The sequence below is a fragment of the Oncorhynchus keta genome, chromosome 24 (assembly GCF_023373465.1).
Source record: "Oncorhynchus keta strain PuntledgeMale-10-30-2019 chromosome 24, Oket_V2, whole genome shotgun sequence".
NCBI classification, from domain to species: domain Eukaryota; kingdom Metazoa; phylum Chordata; class Actinopteri; order Salmoniformes; family Salmonidae; genus Oncorhynchus; species Oncorhynchus keta.
Window position 1 is genome coordinate 36820490 of NC_068444.1, and position 16512 is coordinate 36837001.

Here is a 16512-nt window from a genome sequence, read left to right on the forward strand (position 1 = left end):
ACAGTGGCCCATTATTAGCAACCATCACTCCTGTGTTCCAATGGCATGTTGTGTTATCTAATCTAAGTTTATCATTTTAAAAGGCTAATTCATCATTAGAAAACACTTTTGCAAGTATGTTAGCACAGCTGAAAACTGTTTTTCTGATTAAAGGAGCAATAAAACTGGCCTTCTTTACACTTCTTTACAGCTTCATTAAATAGTACCCACAAAACATCAGTCTCAACGTCAACAGTGAAGAAGCGACTCCGGGATGCTGGCCTTAAGTAGAACAAGGCTGTCTGTCCCTCCCTCCAGGATCAATAGTGAGCTCTTAGGCGATCGACTGACTGTGCTCAGAGGGCTGTCGGCTGTGCCTGCCTACCTGCCACAGAAAGAGAGAGAGAGAGAGAGCCGACTGCTGTTGGTGACGTCACCTCCCATGGGGCTGTGCACCGCCTCTCTCGTTATCCCAGCTTGGGCTCTCTGTGGAGGCAGAGGAGAAGTCTAAACATCCCAATCTCCTGTCTGACACACACACACACACACACACACACACACACACACACACACACACACACACACACACACACACACACACACACACACACACACACACACACACACACACACGCACGCACGCACACACACACACACACACACATGCTCATGCATGTACGCACACACAAACACACATGCTTGTAGCGTGCACTCACTCACTTACACACCGTCGTGCACACAAGAGGCCACAGAGTGGACTCGCTTATCCTGAAAACCCAAGCCTCATTTCTCCTCATTTCCTCCCTGAAAACATCTTTCCCCCTGAGCAAATAGCCCTCCACCAACAGAGTAATCTTATGAGAAATACTCTTGGATCTAAACACAAATACACCCCCGACACTTATCCATCCCCAGTGGGAGCAGAGTAGAGTGAGTGCTCAGAGACTTTTAATCCCACTCTGGGGGTGTCCACCAAAAGTGGAGTCACATGACAAGCCATGACCTGAATCCTGCCCTTGTGGCCCTAACAGGAGGACGGGGGGATGGAGGTAGAGGGGGGTAGCTGCTATCTCCTCAACCTCTGGTGCCATCTGCCAGTGACTTTGCAAAAATGCAAATCATCTACCCATAGTGCACAGCAGCCTTGCTCTATTGGAATAGCCTACGAAAATAGGTCAGACGCACCATGAGCCTAGTTTCTCTGGCAGCATGCTTAACTGCTTTGTGCGATGGGGGATAAAGATGAGTGGGGGGACTCTTCACAGAGAGAGACACACAGTCTGGATCTGGAGAGGCCCTTTTGTGCATGCATGTACAATGCTGTAAAAAAATCACAGAGAGAGACAGAGATACAGAGAGAGAGAGAGAGAGAGACAGAGACAGAGGGCGAGAGAGGAGGGTGGATAAAAGAGAAAAGGAGTCGGGGGAACATTTTAAATGAGTTCTGGCAGTGAAACAAAGGCTTCACTTGACTTTGTCATTTACCAAGCCAGCGAGTACTCTGCCAGCCAGCCAGCCAGCCAGCCAGCCAGCCAGCCAGCGAGAACGACACAGTGCGCGCCGCTCTTCTCACTGCTCCAAACGTGACACTGCTCTGTTCTGTCCCCCTCTCCCTCTTCCCACAGAACAATCACCCGGCAGTCCCCAATCCAACCAACAACACACAAGCCCGCTGGCAGTACCGGGTTTATTCTACCAGCACCCCACATCCTACACACCCTCCTCAACAACCCAAATACAAATCCCCAGTATTCTTCTCCCCTCCGCCGCCTAGCTCTCTTCAACCTTAACCAATTAATTCTTGTCGGACGCTAAAAAAAGATCAAAGACCCCCAGCTGAGGATGGGCGTGTTAATGAGAGTCAGACAGGCAGGCAGAGCGGAGAGGCAGGCAGGCAGAGCAGAGAGGCAGGCAGGCAGAGCAGAGAAGCAGGCAGCTGATGCAACGCCGTGGCAAGGCTAGTGCAATCCAGGAAGCTGACTTCTATTTCTCGCAGGATGACTGCGATGAATTATGCATCCCCTTGGAGCAAAAAGCTAGTCTCTCCCCACCCCCCTCTACCCGTCGCTCTCCTGCTGCATTTGGGTTCTGTTCCAACCAGTCTGTGCCCTGGACGAGCATTAACATGTAATCCGAGGAGGCTCCATCTCTCTCCTCCGTGTGGCACAAGGGGTACAGTCCACTGACTGATGTAATCTACTGTCCGTGTGCTTTTATGAATGTCATTGCGACCTGAGTGCATATGTTACAGGATATCAAACACATGCATAGTATTGTATTGTACACAAGCATGCACTCACACCCCTTGGGCCTTTACAATTATGCACTTATGTGAGTTGTGGAAGGTTGGTTTCATATCACACTCCCATTGGAAAGCAGACAGTCCTGCACTGCAGTAAAACTGGAGAAACTGGAAATGAAACACTTCCATTTTACTCGACCATTGTGTTTATATTCTGTTTTCATATACTCACATATAAGATGACCCTGAGCGAAATGGGCTTGTGTCTGACCTTGATTTCACCTATTCAGTTAAGTGGAGGAGAGAACACTCGTCATTTAATGCACTGTTCAGTGACTGCAGGGGGAAAGAAGTGTTAGATCGATAATAAAAATACATCCAAAAACAGGGCAAACCCTTTGATAAAGGACAATAGCGAACCTGTCAAGCATGAAGGACAATACCCAAACCCCAAGAACAGAGATCAGGGTGATACAATCAGCTACGATAGTGTCCTAAAACCACTCTCGCTCTCGTTTGTTTCTCTTGATGGTTTTGGCCTCTTCAAGCCAGTGTGTGAAGTCTGTGCAGTGGGCTGTTCATAATTCAGCATTCTGGGCTTTCTGTGGCTCACTGTGTTGATAGTGCTAGCACGCGAGAGGGCATAGCCTAATCACACACAGGCCTTTTCCCACTGCCAGTGTGGAGGCAGAGCCTGGTGCCATTGCGGGTGGGACTGCATGGGGCCTAAGGGCGATCAGGGTCCTGCAGCTGCAGACTGGGTGTGTGTGTTTGGGTGCTGCTTGTTACTGCAGACTGTAAGTAGAGTGGAGTGAGCCTACTACTACCCCAGCTGCAACAGCCTGGATCTCCGGCCCAAAACGCTGTAATTATGTCGGATTAGTGGGGGCTCTTTCTCCAGACCGGCTGCCAAACATTTTGTCCCAGATTACTGTCCCGCCACTAAGCTGCTGAACTCGGTCAGTGTCGGGAGGCTGCCCCGGGTGGAATTACACCACCACGGGCGCTGTATGGGGGTGGGGTGGCAGGGTTGGCAGGGCCACAGGGCTCTCACTGGGACACTTGACCTTCATGAGCACAGGGCAGACCTGGTGTTAGCCATACCAGGCAGTCATACCCAGAGTCCTCTGGCTACATCAATGGTGGGTGAGGTATGGTGTTAGTCAAACAGAACATAGTGTGCCTACTTTGCCTAATGTATTTAGAAGTCATTAAGGGATCTTGATTACTTTCTAATTGGTTTTTGACTAACCACATCCATTTTGTACGACTTTGCTCTGAGCTCTGTGCTGATTGGTTCCCATACCACCTGCCATCTTTCTGAGTAAAAAGAAAGTGGAGTTACAGACACAAAGGGGGAGATCTAGTTTTCAACTTTTTTATTAAATCTGAACCAAAATCAGATGTTTAGAGAGAAATCCTGAGTAACAACACCATATTTACTTTCCGTAAAGTACTTCCTTGGAACGGAATCATGGTCCACCTTGTTGTATTAGTGGGTCATATACACACCGGTTCCACATCTAACCACAAGTGAACACAGCATAGCATCAACATGTTAAAAAAACATATCAAGTACTTCAGTGGACAGTTCTCTTCTATTTGACAGATTTCATCCATGATGGGGGGGGTAGGGTAATGGATCAATGGCAGTACCCCCCTCTCTGGGCTAGCATACTGTACACATAGAGGCCCCCACACTATACTCCCACCCCCCCTACCACCCCTTAAGGCATCAGAGAGAGGACTTCAGAACGTCAAACACCTTCGGGGCAGACTCGATACAGCCGTCGAAATTGGAATGTGTGAAGTCGTCGCCCCCACACACCAACAGAGGCTGGGACAGCGGCGTCATCTGCCCTGGGCAGTCGGCCACCGAGCTCGTCACCTAATTAGTTGAGAAAGAGAGAGGGGGTGGTGGGGTAGAGAAAGAGAGGGGGGTAGAGAGAGAGAGAGAGAGAGAGAGAGAGAAGGGCCATAGAGCAGCAGGTGGAGTGGCCCTAACGGTCACTAGACCCAATAGAGAGGGCTGATTAGACCTTCATGCTGCTGCTGAGCTATTGAGTGGAATCGGCAGCTCACTGTCCTTCACTGATAAATGACGCATTGATTGTATACTACACTACTGAAGCCAAATTGTTGTCATGGCCACAGATGTATCTATTTCCACAGCTACAGTAGAATGTGTATTGAGACAATGATTTGTTTGTGCTACAGTTATCCTGCAATCCAAAAAACTGTCTGTGCTCAAGTTACCTCTGGATGAACGTGGTGGGATACCACAGATCAAGCCATAAAATGCACCGCCTTTGGCCAGACAGGCAGATATCAAATCAGCCTTGCGGCCAACTGTCTTCCTCATGTTTAAATCCTGAATGCTGAGAGTTAAGTGTGTTAATGACTTGGGAGTGTAAACACACAAGCCGGTGTACGTGTCGTAGCTTCTGTCAGAGGCCTGTACTAAGAGGAGAGGCAGCAGATGGATAAACATCGAGGTACGCTGCCCTGCACCGCTAAGGGTAAGGAAATAGTATCCATTTCCTGCTGGGGCTTTTAATAGGCATCGTTATAGGCTACTATGTGCTGCTATCATAACCCCCACCCTCCACCTCCCTCCATCCCCACTCCTCCCCAAAAACATAATTGTTTGTTTGCTCATGCATCCTTGAAAAGGTCATCACCATGTAAATCAATTGATGATAAGCATTTTTGTTGAAATGTGGCCATGGACAAATTGTTTGGTTCACTCTAGTGGTACGTTGATAAAGTGGCCCTGGGCCCTGCCGTCTCCATATACAGTGTGAGGCTGACTTCCCATGGCAAAGAGCACGGAGCGCCAAGGAGGAGGGTTTGGGACCTTAAGATAAACTCCCCAATATAAACACGTTTTATCGCAAGGAAAGCAAGAGAATTCGGCAGCTGAGAATACGTCTACTTCAAAAGAGAAGTAATCTAAAGAGCATGAAACCTATATCCTATATTGTAAATAACAGTTAAACTGATATAACTGTTCAATCATGCATTTGTGTCTCTCTGTCACAATGGTCTTTGTTAGAATGACTGCTAGTGCATTTGACAGGGAGCTGATGTGTGTACAGTATGAGTGAGTGTGCATATGTGTGTGTGTCTGCGCATTACATTATGAATGTGTGTGTGTCTATATTATAATACAAATGTGCTTGTGTGTGTGTGTTACAGTACAAATGTGCGTGTTCTATCATGGCCCATCCAGTTCCAGTGGGCCTTGGCCCATGCTCTGGCACTCCCAGTGATGTGGCCTCCCACACAGATGTTCTGTGGCCTCTGACCCCCAGCCCAGCCCAGCCTCGCTTAGCAGAACGTGTGTGGGTGTGTGTTGGAGCGAAAGAGAAAGAGAGAGAGAGGGAGAGAGGGAGAGAGAGAGAGTGAGAGAGAGCACATTTAAGAGATTGAGTGATGCAATCGCCGAGTGTGTACTTCAATCACTACAGAAGAGTGATGAACAGCTACGAGAGCCCTTGGAGGACATATTCTTGCTGGATATAAATAATGTAAATAAAGTCACAGTATCTGGTCCAAGAGGAACATAGAGATCCAGGGAAACATCACAGTAAACAGGACATTGGAGCTACTTGAAAAAGGAACACCATGTCCAAGCAGTCTCCGTACACTACACTCATGTGGTATACAGAAGCAAAAAAACGTAATACGTTTAAGTTTAGTACGGCGTGATCATGATCGACACAGCATGTCACTCATCAACGTTCTTTACACAGACGATGAGTTTTACGGAACCGAGTCTAACCCTCTGACCTTCTTTCCATGCATCTTGACAGGACTGTGAAGTAGCAACAGTTATTATCTCTTAAAGTTTCTATGAAGAAGAAAAAAAACTCTTCCTCTTCTCTCAATGAGTGAATGAAATAAAACTCCTGGTATTTTCTCTCCTCACTCAATGAAGTAATACAGTAAAAATCCTGGTCTTATCTCTCCTCACTCGATGAAGTAATACAGTAAAACTCCTGGTATTATCACTCCTCACTCGATGAAGTAATACAGTAAAACTCCTGGTATTATCTCTCCTCACTCAATGAAGTAATACAGTAAAACTCCTGGTATTATCTCTCCTCACTCAATGAAGTAATACAGTAAAACTCCTGGTATTATCTCTCCTCACTCGATGAAGTAATACAGTAAAACTCCTGGTATTTTCTCTCCTCACTCAATGAAGTAATACAGTAAAACTCCTGGTATTATCTCTCCTCACTCGATGAAGTAATACAGTAAAACTCCTGGTATTATCACTCCTCACTCAATGAAGTAATACAGTAGAACTCCTGGTATTATCTCTCCTCACTCAATGAAGTAATACAGTAAAACTCCTGGTATTATCACTCCTCACTCGATGAAGTAATACAGTAAAACTTCTGGTATTATCTCTCCTCACTCGATGAAGTAATACAGTAAAACTCCTGTCTGAGTAACCCCTCTCACCTGTGAGTATCTCCACTTCTGGCACTTGATGCTGTCGGGCTGTGGCAAGCCAGGCAGCAGCTTGTTCAGCTTCACCAGGATGATAGGCTCCACCTGCTCCTTGGCCTCCTCCAGGTGTTTGACACCAAATGGAACACTGATGTGGACCACCATGGAGGGACCGCACTCTGGGAATTCTGCACAGGCAAGCACATACAGCACAGTTCAGAACTATACCACCATAGACGGACTGCACTCTGCAGACTTTGCACAGCACAGGGACACACAGGAATACGGCACAGCTAAGAACACAGTTCAGTTCACAATTCACAATGCAGGAAAGTTGTGGTAAAATTCTGGTTTTTGAATAGAATTTTTGATTCAATTTGTTTTTTAAGACATTAAAATAAGATCAAATTGATCAGAAATACAGTGTAGACATTGTTAATGTTGTAAATTACTAGTGTAGCTGGAAACTGCAGATTTGTTATGGAATATCTACATAGGAGTACAGAGGCCCATTATCAGCAACCATCACTCCTAAGGCTAATTGTTCATTAGAAAACCCATTTGCAATTATGTTAGCACAGCTGAAAACTTTTGTTTTTATTAAAGAAGCAATACAACTGTCCTTTTTTAGACTAGTTGAGTATCTGGAGCATCAGCATTTGTGGGTCCGATTACAGGCTCAAAATAGCCAGAAACAATACTTTCTTCTGAAACTTGTCAGTCTATTCTTGTTCTGGGAAATGAAGGATATTCCATGCAAGAAATTGCCAAGAAATTGAAGATCTGGTACAACGCTGTGTACTACTCCCCACAGAACAGCGCAAACTGGGTCTAACCAGAATAGAAAGAGGAGTGGGAGGCCCCGGTGCACAACTGAGCAATAGGACAAGTACCTTAGAGTGCCTAGTTTGAGAAACAGATGCCTCAAGTCCTCTGGAGCTCTGTCAGAGTGACCATTGGGTTCTTGGTCAATTCCCTGACCAAGGCCCTTCTACCCCGGTTTTTCAGTTTGGCCGGGCGGCCGGCCAGCTCTATAAAGAGTCTTGGTGGTTCCAAACTTCTTCCATTTATGAATGATGGAGGCCACTGTGCTCTTGGGGACCTTTAATGCTGCAGAACTTTTTCGGAACCCTTCCCCAGATCTGTGCCTCGACATAATCCTGTCTCTGAGCTCTACAGACAATTCCTTTGACCTCGTGGCTTGTTTATTTATCTGACATGCACTGCCAACTGTGGGACCTTAGACAGGTGTGTGTCCTTCCAAATCATGTCCAATCTATTGAGTTTACCACAGGTGGACTCCAATCAAATTGTAGAAACATCTCATGGATGATCAATGGAAACAGGATGCACATGAGTTCAATTTCGAGTCTCATAGCAAAGGGTCTGAATACTTATTTCTGTTTTGATTTTTTTATACATATGCAAAAATATCTAAAAAACCTTTTTTCGCTTTGTCATTATGGGGTATTGTGTGTAGATTGATTAGGATTTTATTTAATCAATTTTAGAATAAGGCTGTAACATAACAAAAGGTGGAAAAAGTCAAGGGGCCTGAATACTTTCCGAATGCACTGTATGTTGAGTGTTTGGGAACTGTACACACAACAGAAAGGCTTGGAGCCCTGTCTGCTGAGGATCCGGTTGTGTGGCGGTGACATCATGCGGGGAGTGGACACGGTGAGATCCTGTTTCTAATGACAGACAGACAGACAGACAGACAGACAGACAGACAGACAGACAGACAGACAGACAGACAGACAGACAGACAGACAGACAGACAGACAGACAGACAGACAGACAGACAGACAGACAGACACAGACAGCTCTCAACCATACAGGATGTTTTGCATTGATTTATCGAGGCTGTACGTCATGAAGTTATCTCTCTAATGACATCGTCTTAAAACCATATTTAAACTGATTGTGGAGAATAATGGTTTACTGCCACCAATAAACATGTCCCGCAATTGACCTGCTGGAGCGGGAAACAGAGTTACTACGAGGTCAATCATTTCCTCCAGCTTGGCTCGTTTTTTAAAAGCGGCAGACGGGACAACGTTGCGTGAGGGAGTGCACACACATCAAACACAGACGGTTGTTTTGTTCGGAGCCAAGCTGGAGATGCTGAATTCCCTTGTAGGGAACTAGGGATGGTCACTGTGTGGACAGTGTAGGGACAGGGAGACTTCAGTTTGGTGACAGTGACTATAGCACACAGACAGGCTTACAGCACCCATTCCCTGCGGTCTGTCCAACTTCTGTCCAAAGGGCCATTCTGGTTTGGCTCATTGCTTAGATAGCCACCCTAACCATTTTTTTGACATAGTCCCCTCCCATAGGGCCTTGCCAGAGAGACAAAATGAGAGAGGGAGAGAAAGAAAGAGGAGGAAGGCAAACAAAGATGAGAAAAGTAGGAGGAAAGTTTAATATAAAGAGATAAGACAGAAAGAGGTGGGGAAACAGTGTGTATGATGGTAGCAAGGTAGGCAGGTAGGCTAGAGACTGGCACAAACTCGGCTTCTGAAGGAGAAGTAAGAAAAAAAACCCACACAGGTTAGGTAGACAGGCACCACTCAGGTAGACAGGCACCACTCAGAGCAAGTTGGCACCAAATGATGCGTTGTGCAATTTGAACAAGTTGCTAACTCACATATTTCATTCCAATCGGAGTACAGATGAAACTCGGAACATGAAGCTGTTTACTCCTAAATCTTCCTCAGGGGGCCGTCCAATCTTGGTGACGCAGGAGGGCCATTGTCCTGTCCTGTGTGCTCTGTGACCTGACACCTGTTCCCCTGGTCACAGCAAGCTCCCTGTTTTAGACCACTCGAGAGAGTTGGAGAGACGCTCCACAGCTATTCTTACAGCGCCTCTCCTGCTCTCTGCATTCCTAGGCCTTTCAAAGGGCCAGTCAGAAATCATCTGTGCTTGCACCCTATTACCCCCTGCTTACTTGAGCTACAAGCAAAACACATTACACAAAGGAACAATAAGATTAAAGCGTAGCGGGGGAGGGCGAGAGCAGGAGGGCGAGAGGAGGAGCGCAGTAGCAGCACCGGGGCAGAGGAGACTTGTAGAATGAAACATTTACCAGCTCCTCTAATTAGGATGTTGCCTTCTGAACACTGGAGTGGATGAGAGGTGACAGGTGTGTGAACACTTTCAAAAGAGTATCTATCGCTCTCAGTCTCGCACTCTTTCTCACACATACACAAGTGACGTGCAAACATGCGCTTGTGCGCGTACACACACACACACACACACACACACACACACACACACACACACACACACACACACACACACACACACACACACACACACACACACACACACACACACACACACACACACAGAGAGAGAGAGAAATGCACTTATCGTTTTTCACTGAAGCACACACGCACATATTTGTCTCTCTGTGAAACACACACACCCCCCTCCAGGTCTGATATAAGATGTTGTTCCTTCTCATAGAAGCCGAGAGGCAGTGGTTTTCTAGCAGAGCTGATAATGAAGGCTGGTGTGCGTAGAAGCCTGATCTTAGGGTGTTGTGCTGTGTGTGCTCTCCTGCTCAGTATCTGCTTCATCTCCCTTCTGCGTTCAAATCAGCAATGAAGTCGGACTATCAATGGACAAGGCTAGCCCAGCAGTCACAGAGCCAATCAAACACTAAGGTCTACGGAGGCAGCACGGCAGCACCGTTAAATAAGAGAATGATGTGAGGTTGAATGGAAACATAAGAACTTAAACACTTACATTTACACACCAAATGCAGCTTGAAAGTCAAGAAAGGGGGGGTGGGGTGAGACAGAGATGCAGAAAAGGAAACAAAAAAATAGAGTGGAAATAAAGAGACAGACAGAAAAAGAGAGTGGAAATAAAGAGACAGACAGAAAAAGAGAGTGGAAATAAAGAGACAGACAGAAAAGAGAGTGGAAATAAAGAGACAGACAGAAAAAGAGTGGAAAATAAAGAGACAGACAGACAAACGCACACAGAGAAAGAGAATGGCGGCACTGACCTAAATTGCGCTTTTGATCGTCGATGAAGGGAATGCAGGGATTATTGGAGACGTACTTGGCGGCCCAGGGGACGTCGAAGTGAGCCTGGGCATTTGTAGAAGTGGCCCAGCGCATAGCGCCGACGAGTAGCTTACCGCCCCAAGCTGCTGCCGCGGAATCTCCTCTAGCACTGTCGCATAGGGAAACAGAGGGACAATGTCAGGGAGTTTAAGCCCGTTACCAGGCCGGCATCAGTTAGCCGAGCATGGATACCTACCGAACCTACAGTATGCTTACAATGGATACCACTGTGAGGTGATGGGACTGCACCCCGAATACTAGGAATATGTCAAGCTTTCAGGTAACCAGTGTCAGGCTTCACTCATTCATTCCCACGGAGCCCTCAACAATGAGACATTAAATTACATGGATTACATTTTCTTAAAGGATTGGATCCAAGCAGGCTTACGGCAGTAACATTAATGCATTATTGAAAAAAGGGACATATCATTCATATCAAAACTGGAGTATCATATCTAATGATGTTTGTGTGCTCACAGTATAATTAACTAGCAAGCATTCAGTCTACTGAGGCAAGATAGCTACCGCCTACCAGACCACATGCATTCACCCTGTAAGCTTGGGCGCAACTAAATAACTAAACTAACGTCCATATTGCATATGGTAGAAGAGATGTTCTCTCCTTAGTTTATTTATAAGGGTTTGAGTTGTTTTTTCAAAGCAAATCTCTCCTTGTTTCCAGTCTGAAACATCTGTTGTTTATTGGCCTCTGAAGCGCTAGCTTGGCCGCGCTTTAGTTATTTAGGGCCCCAGAGTATGGAGCATACACAGGTCAGAGGTCAACGCTGTGGATTCGAATACATATTTCCACTAGAACACGTTGAACAGAAAAATAACTATTTTAATCTAGGCCAACAGTGAGTCCTAAGAGAAGCAGCAAGTCAGCTAACCTGGCGGTCGTCTCTGGACGGTCCTAAAAAATACATGACTGAGGCGATTCTTGGAGCGCAGAGCTGAAATGTGGGCAGATAAACTTTAGTTAAACTTAACCTATGTACGTAGGACAAATGGACTGGTTGTTCGACAGCCGTTTCTGAATCTGAACAACGACTTACAGCAGGGTCAGTAGAATATATTTGGAAATAATTAATTGCAAACAAAATAACCATAAAGTAAAACAGGGGCAGAGAGGCAAAGAGATAAAATGTGTGAGGCTAACGAACACAAAAATAGTCCTTGAGCACAAGCCATCTTAACATGTTGCACAGTACAAACAACTACAAGCACCACAGCTGTATGCCTAATGTCCCAGTGACCAAAGCTATTAAAACAACAGAATTAAAAATGACCCCACCTATATTCCCTGTGTTGTAGTTATACTAACAAGCAAATGTTCATCTAATTAGCTGCACAACAGGCTGACGATGGGGGAATATGACAGCGCCAGTCACAAGGTCACATGACTTTCCCAGGGTATGGGGCCTTTTATCATTTTCTGTGTCATCCTGGAACATCTGGCCCAGATTAGGCCCATGTAAATGTGGACCTCGGTATAGCCGGACAATCTGCTGCGGCATCGCACAAATACATGGGCGCACACACACATACACACGCTCGCTCGCGCGCGGACGGACAGACACAGACACACGCACAGGGGAGAATGCAATACCACTAGCTTACGCATCCATAAAGAGGCTTTCTGGTTTCTCATGAAAATGGAGCAGAGCAAGCCCATTGTTGATGCCGTTTAAAGATCTCAGACATGGGCAGTGCGGAAGCTAATCTCGTCTCAGAGTACCATTTCAAAACAAGAGTACAGTCCTGCACCAACTGTGGATTTAGTACTCTTACTAAATGCATTCAACTTAAACACAGTCGGTCAGAACCTCGGCGAACATCTGGTAATGGAAAAGATTCTAATGATCTGAATAGAGACAAATCTTTTAGAAGGCTTTGTTCAATTTAACGGTCAGCATTGGGGTCCACCCACCATACTTTACCTAGACTTCATTCATGGAGCTGTTCAAGTTATTGCCCTAGTAGATGTGGGGGGAATGTTTACTCAGGATCAAAATTACCCTGAGTAATGTGGCTTGTCCCAATGCTTGTTAATGGAATCCTCACAGTCCTCCCGCTTCAAATGAAGGCATGCTCCAATTCCATCTCCTCTGCATGTCTCTACTAATTGTGTCCTGATGAAGGCTTATTGAAGGCTCATTCATCAGTTCAGTGCCTTCTCTGCTAATTCTCTGCTCTCTTCAGTGGTTTTCACTCCAGTGTTTTGTTGTGGGTGGGTGAGAGAGATGCCGTGCGTTTTTCCAGATGACTGTCCAATGTGGCAATCTGGGGGAGTTATTGGGTCCGGTGCCCAATTCTAGCACAGATGTTTAACAGGTGGTGGGTAGTGTTGCATTAAATGTTTTGGTATGAATAAATATGGAACAGTGTGTGTGTGTGTGTGTGTGTGTGTGTGTGTGTGTGTGTGTGTGTGTAATACAGTACCTTGTGTTCAGGTCTCTAAATATACATTGCATTACTGTACATTACATTGCATAAAGATCTATTAGTTAAAGTCATCAAGACATTAGGAACCATTCCATATTAGGGCTGACCCCATTTAGTCGACTGGTGAATAAATAAAAAAAATCATGGTGTACAAGACTGTCTGATTCGCATCTGTCTGAGTAGACTGATCCATCGCAGAGAGAATGGGGATGGCACAGTCCATCAGTCTAAGACATTTGCTACTGAAACTGTATATGGTTATATTATGTAAGAACAATGGTGCAACACAAATACAAATAATATTGTTTTCTAACAAATGTGTTTTTTCCCCCACGTTAGCGTTTGCTGTCCACAATTCTGAAATATGTCTGTGCGCTGTTGAATTGGCACATTTTCATAGGCCATGTTTCTACGTGTATAATAGAAAAGTTAATCGCATTTTGGTGTTGAGAAGAATGTGGCGGAGGCAGAAGCGGAGAGAAAACAGCCCTTGCCTTAATTGTCTAAGAAAAGTGAGAAGAGAGGAAAGCCCAACTTAATTAGGTCTATAATCAATAGCAGGGGTGCCACTTTGCTTGTAGGAGTGGTGGGGACATAACCTGATGTGGGGTCTGGGGGTCCTCTCCTTGAATTTTTGGGTCATCTAAAGCTAATTTCCTGCAATTTTATACAATCCAATATACAGTCTCTATTTAGAACAACAGTAAGCAAAAATACCCACAGTCATCAAGCTATGTAAGAGATCATTATTAAACCTGTTTAAGTGATTAATAAGACTGAACTAGATCAAAGGTAATTCAATAATAAAATATTGTGTTGCTCCTTAAACCAAGACTAACAAACTGCACGCCCAAGCCCCACCAGTCTAGTCAATAACTCAACTCTCGCCCAACACAATTTCCTTCACCGTTCACACCTTTCACTTTTTTAATTTAAATAAATAAAACACATACATTTCAAATATACATTAACGCACAGAAACAGCAAATCCTCCACATAATTATTCTCATACTACTAATAGTACCGTAGAGCTCTTTTTACTTGCACACAATATATTTCTGTCGCCCCGTCCTGCCCCTAACGGTCCACCACCCTGCAGCCCCCCAACCCAACGCACCCCACTTAGCTTTAGGATTTTAGTGAAACATTCATTATTGGTATCAGGTGTGTTAGGCCAAGACCAGAGTGACAATCCACAGGACAGCAGACCCCCAGGACCAGGACTGAGCAGCTAGATATGCATCTCCCCTGACGTGGGCATGTTTTCAATACAGACTCCTTTAGTCCTACTGTATTCCATACAAGTCATCCAGACCTTGTGAAAATGTCATTGTGTAATAAATCAAATCTAGTGATACATAACTTGACATTGTGGGAGGAAAACCAACCTTTCAATTAATGGCAATGCATTTAGCCACTATAAATGATTGGTTACACCGTTTCTTCAGAAAACAGTCTCCAGTTTCAACATTTCTAAGCAAACAAAAACAGGGAGAAGGGAGAATCTGTAGACATGCTGAGAAAGAAAAGAAGATACTCTTGGCCAGAAATCAGCTAGCCTACACAAGACCATAACATATGCAAATATGTCCCCTTTCATATTTTACACCTCCAGCTGAGGAAGTACATTTCTGAGTGCATGATATTCAGTGTCACTGGCATACAGTACATTCTATGGATGGTCTTAAACTGTAGTAATTTATGTCTGAGATGATATGAACATGACTGGAAATTCAAACTTATCTGTATCCATTCATCACCATCAATAGCTTCTACCAGGTCTTCCTCAGATTTTTGCTTTACATGTTTTGTGTCATTGGGGAAAGCCTCTATCAACCCTTGACACAGTCAACTTTGGAGGTTTGTCAGACTGCCTTAAAATAGCATCTGGCTTGTCCAGTGTTTGCTGCAGAGGGAATAAAGTATTGTATCTGCACCAATTCACCTCACCTCTGCCAGAGATTGGTCTTCCATGGTTGCCTGACCCTGCTGAGACCCCTGTCACCATCTGATCCTCCTAAAATGAGGCATGACAAAGAATTACCTTGGTGTACGTTTATACATTATATTATCCAAGAATAGAATAAATGGTTTAACCTCTTGGTGTTAGGGGGCAATATTTTCATTTTTGGGAAAAAAACGTTCCCGTTTTAAACTGGATATTGTTCAGGAAAAGATGCTAGAATATGCATATAATTGACAACTTTGGATAGAAAACACTCTAACGTTTCCAAAACTGTAAAGATATTGTCTGTGAGTATAACAGAACCGATGTTGCGGGCGAAAGCCTGAGAAAAATCCAATCCGGAAGTGCCCCAGGTTTTGAAAGCGCTGCATTCCAATGACTCCCTATTCAGCTGTGAATGTACCATCAACGAGCTTAAGCTTTCTACGTATTCCCCAAGGTGTCTACAGCATTGTGACGTAGTTTTACGCATTTCTGTTGAATAATAGTCGTAGGCGGCCACATTGCGTATGTGGTCACATGGTGGCTCCGAGAGAGATTCTCGCGTAAAATACAGAGGTAGCCATTACTCCAATCGGTCCCAGTGAAAAACGAATTGTCCCGAAGGATATATTATCGAATAGATATTAGAAAAACACCTTGAGAATGGATTCTAAACAATGTTTGCATGTTTCTGTCGATATTATGGAGCTAATTTGGAATATTTTTCGGCGTTGTGGTGACTGCAATTTCCGGGCGATTTCTCAGCCAAACGTGAAGAACAAACGGAGATATTTCGCCTACAAAAATAATATTTTGGGGAAAAATGAACTTTGGCTGTCTACCTGGGAGTCTCGTGAGTGAAAACATCCGAAGTTCATCAAAGGTAAACTATTTAATTTGATTGCTTTTCTGATTTCTGTGACAAGGTTGCCTGCTGCTAGCAAGGTATAATGCTATGCTAGGCTATGATAAACTTACACAAATGCTTGTCTAGCGTTGGCTGTAAAGCATATTTTGAAAATCTGAGATGACAGGGTGATTAACAAAAGGCTAAGCTGTGTTCCAATATATTTCACTTGTGATTTTCTAGGAAGATTTATGTCCGTTGCGTTATGCTAATTGGTGTCAGATGATGACAACGGTCCCGTTCACGGGATGGGGTGTCACTACAGGTTAATAATTGAAATTACCATTAGTCTCAGATCACAGACCGTAGCTTTAAGCTTCAGGTTTAAGCTTCAGCTGCATCCCGCGGGATGCCTCTGCGGGACCTGCAGGTCTCGACAGAGATCATTGCGGCGCGGTCTGCATTTTTCATGCTAAGGGTGGGAACGAGCGGTCAGGAGTAAAAG

General features: G+C 44.9%; 1 protein-coding gene across 1 annotated transcript in view; it reads right to left on the reverse strand.

Annotated features, from left to right (window-relative positions):
* Positions 1-3850: 3850 nt before the first annotated feature.
* Positions 3851-16512, reverse strand: part of LOC118357473 (renalase-like) — a 60944-nt gene continuing 48282 nt past the window's right edge. The window contains 5 exon segments of the mRNA XM_035734615.2: positions 3851-4109; positions 6695-6870; positions 10707-10797; positions 10799-10825; positions 10827-10876. Coding sequence (XP_035590508.1) covers positions 3957-4109; positions 6695-6870; positions 10707-10797; positions 10799-10825; positions 10827-10876 — 497 coding nt within the window. The 3' untranslated portion in view covers positions 3851-3956.